We start from the raw sequence: 3,683 nt of genomic DNA on the forward strand, positions 1-3,683 counted from the left end.
GCCTTCATCCACGTTGACGACTTTGCCAGTGCCCGGGACCTGGCACGGTACCTGCAGGAGCTGAGCGAGGACTCGGAGAGATACAAGCGCTACTTTGAGTGGCGGCAAYGGCTGAAGCCTGTGGTCACGTCCGGGTGGGCCATCCACCTCTGCCGGGCCTGTCATTTCCTGCAGTCGGAGGCCAGGTACCAGGTGGTGGCTGACCTGTCCACATGGTTCGTGTAGCCTGCCCCGTTGGGTTCGTGTCGCCAACTCTGCCAAGGCCGGGGCTGGTCCTGGGCTCTGGTTTGCGGTGAGATGCTGCCTTTGCTGTGTTTCATTTTCTTTCCATTTGCTTTTGGCAATGTTATTTTTTGGTGGTTTCCTTGAGCATTAGATAGCCTAATAAACAGATGGTTCGGTTCCTGCCTTGCATCTCTTTCCTTTGACCAAGCTGTGTGCTCACTTGGGAAGCAAAGGCTCAGGAACACGAGCTTCGCATCTCCACCAAGACCTGCTCTCATGGTGCTCCCCATGCCCATCCCCAGGACTGCAGCTGTGCCCTGGGCCCTTGGTGCCCTTTACCTTCTCCTCCCTTTGGCCTGTGGCCTGACACTTTCCCATCTTCATCGATTGATTTTTTTTTCCTTTCTTATTTTGCTCTCGCATGCCCCATTTCCACTGTTTCCCAGGCCAAGTGTCCGGATGCCCAGGTGCTACAGCACAGTGGCCGCTGGCTGGACTGGAAAGACCAAGGCAGCTCTGAAAACCTCCAGGTCCTCATCTCTAGCAGGGATGGATGAGGACAGGTCCCCATCCTTAGCAGGGATGGATGAGGACAGGTCCCCATCCCTAGCATCCACAGCCAGGAAAACTGGCCGAAAACGGTGGCACCCGCCACGGGGCAGGCGGGATATTCCCCAGAGCAAGCACAGCCTCTGCAGGGAAGTGTGCCTCTGGCATGCTGCAATTCCCAAAGGAATGGCATCACCCAAAATAGTAARTGGAGAGACAAATCACCGTGCTGCAATGGAATTAGAAAGGCTTAATTAGCTCCATCCACAGCCACGAGGGGCTGATGTCCCACAGCTTCTCCGCCAGTGACAAAGAGACATGGACCAGCTTGCCAGACAGACAGGGCAGCGGGGACACTTGTCCCGTGATGCRGCTCTGCACCAAAGCTTTGCACAGCCCCAATGCAAAAAAATTGCAAAAACTCGAGCAAAAAAAATCCTGACGCGAGGAAGATCTCAAATTCTCCCTCAAATCTCCCCACCCCAACCTCAGTTTTCTGCTGGTTTAGGAAACCCTTGAGTTGCAAAAAAAATGGCCAAGMAAGTCTCAGTGCAAGGCAGGGGGGAGGCAGGGAGGCTGCAGACGGCTCTCTGGCTGCCCGCCCTGCGCTGACCCTGGAGGCACTGGCAGCGCCGGAGGTCTGCGTCGCAGCGGAGAAGAGTGGGGGGCTGTGTTTGAAACGAATGCCAGGAGTTCGCTGCGGAAACACGGAGAAATTGAATTTGGAAATTTGCATTTGAGGTCAGCCCAAAGCACGGAAAGCGGCACGGTCGAGGCACGCGGACGAGGCTGTTCGAAAGGCAGCCGTGCTTTATTTATTTATTTTTTTTAAGTGGAAAGACATGTTTTTGCAAACTTGAAAAGCTCCCCCCTGTACAGAAATGCCACAGCAAAGCCCCAGGGTGAGGGAGGGTTTTCTCCAGAGCGGAATTGAGGAGCATTCCTGCAAAATGGAGCTAGTGGCCCCACAGTGGGACTCTAACTGTCCATGAGCACCCAAGGGAGCGGCAGGCCTCCCAGCTCCATCTTCCCCCATGGATGCGTATCTGACACAAAATTTCTGGCAAAATTTAGCCCAGAAAAGTCTTTTTCCTACCCCCGATGGCCATCTATCAATTCTATCTATTACAAACACTTGCAAAGGGCTGGCTCCAGCCCGCAGTGCATGAACTCGCTTTCCTCTTTTCCAGCCTTCCTAGAGCCAGTAGTGCTCCTCCTGCTATGCCAGAAAACCCACAAAAACCCCTCCACATCTCCAAACTGGTGGGAAAGCTGCCCGAGAGGAAATATTAATGGGAATAGCTCAGCTACTTTAATTCTCAATTTTTTTTGGTCTTATTTTCCTCCTCCCTAGCAGACAGGTGGGCCACTCTCCAGCAGAGTCCTCCCTAAAATGCCCTTGGCTGGATCTTAGCTGTTTCTTTGCCATATTTTCACCACCAGCTATTCTTTCTTTGAGGCAATGCAGCCTATTAGTTGGATTTTAACTTGGTTTGACATTGCTTGGGATTTGCAAGGCGGGTTGGAGGGGCAGCCTTTTCTTCGCATGCTGGAGGTTGCAGAGTATATGGGGACCTGGCAGACCTGGCAGGTGCCATCTGTGTTGGGACTCAGAGCCCGAGCGGTGGGAGTGCAGTCCCCAAGCAGGGCAGGGGCGATGCTGACACCCTCTTGCCGCTGAACCCCAAGTTTCTTTTTATTCTAACCCCGACCATCTCAAATATCAGAAGCGTGAAGCGTGTTGGGTGCTCCCTGGAGGAGGACAGCAGCTTTCCCAGGCTTGCACGAGAGCTCTTCCTTAGCCCTCTGCTCCATCACCTGCTTTCTGAAGCCGAGCAGATGATCCTAAAGCACCTTGGCCAGGCGGTTGCCCTTCTCCGAAGCACGGCTTGCAATTTAGCCTTTCGTTCTGTAAAAACAGRTCTCTCTTTCTGGCCTGTTTTCCAAGCAGCTGCTTATGGGAGAAGACAGAACAGCAGAGCAGGTTGAAATTAGGTTGAGAATAGAAAGAAACAGTCCAGCAGGCTCTTCCCAAGGGATTTTTGGGATGCCAAATGGGTTGTAAACTGACTTTTAAGGGTCCTGCTGCTGGGAAGTGCAGCATCTTTTCAGGCTCTGCACGGCTCCGGTGTGGACTCAGTGGAGACACTCAGCAGAGCTTGGCGTCCATAGATGGGAAGCGGAGCAATGCAGCCGATGTTCTTCCCAAGCTTCAAATTAGGGTGGCACCATCCAGGCCAGAGATAGTGGGACAGAAATAAGTAGGATTTGGAGTAAAGCTGTTGWGCAAAGCTACAGAGGATTTGGGGAAGTGTGAGATGAATGTGAACTCGTGATGGGAATGTGCCCAGGGAGGGCAGTGCAAGGAACCAAAGCAATCCAAGTTTTGCTCTGGAAACAAGAAAGTTCGAGGAGAGAAAGGGACCCAGGCTCCTCCCAGCACCACGATGGGTTTCTTTCCCCTGCGGTCCAAGGGACAACCGGGACCATCCAGCTTTAGGGACATCCCAGGAAGCCAGTCCCACCACCCATCCCAGGTTCAGCATCCCCAGCTGCTACCCCAACCTTGTTTTCCTCCTCTCTTTATTTTATTTTTTTGAAGGCTCTTGCACGAGTCAGATTTTCCAAGTGGCCTTGTCCAATTTGGTCGTGAAAATTTCAGTTTATCCCTTTTTTCTTTTCCGAGCAGGCTGGCAGCGGGCTCGCAGCCGCACGGAGCACTCGCCTCCCCCCCACACCAAGCGCACGCTAAGATTTATGAGCCTCAAAAGATGCTTCCTAAAATATTTACAGAGCGGAGCTCCGTGCCGGTGCTTGACTCGGCCACGAGCCCTCCACGGCCATCAGGAATCTGGGTGGCATGAGAGGAAATATAAACAGACTTTCTCTCTCTTTCTCTCTTTCTTTCT

At 52.9% G+C, this 3,683-nt stretch overlaps 1 protein-coding gene across 1 annotated transcript in view; it reads left to right on the top strand.

Annotated features, from left to right (window-relative positions):
* The window catches only part of LOC112949093 (galactoside 3(4)-L-fucosyltransferase-like), a 1,293-nt gene extending 985 nt beyond the window's left edge, over positions 1–308 (top strand). The window contains exon 2 of the mRNA XM_026041471.1: positions 3–308. Within this exon, the coding sequence (XP_025897256.1) occupies positions 3–225 (223 nt within the window). The 3' untranslated portion in view covers positions 226–308. The remainder of the gene's footprint in view (positions 1–2) is intronic.
* Positions 309–3,683: the final 3,375 nt, after the last annotated feature.

The sequence above is a fragment of the Nothoprocta perdicaria genome, unplaced genomic scaffold (genome assembly GCF_003342845.1).
Source record: "Nothoprocta perdicaria isolate Ctin4 unplaced genomic scaffold, notPer1 scaffold_286, whole genome shotgun sequence".
Lineage (NCBI taxonomy): Eukaryota > Metazoa > Chordata > Aves > Tinamiformes > Tinamidae > Nothoprocta > Nothoprocta perdicaria.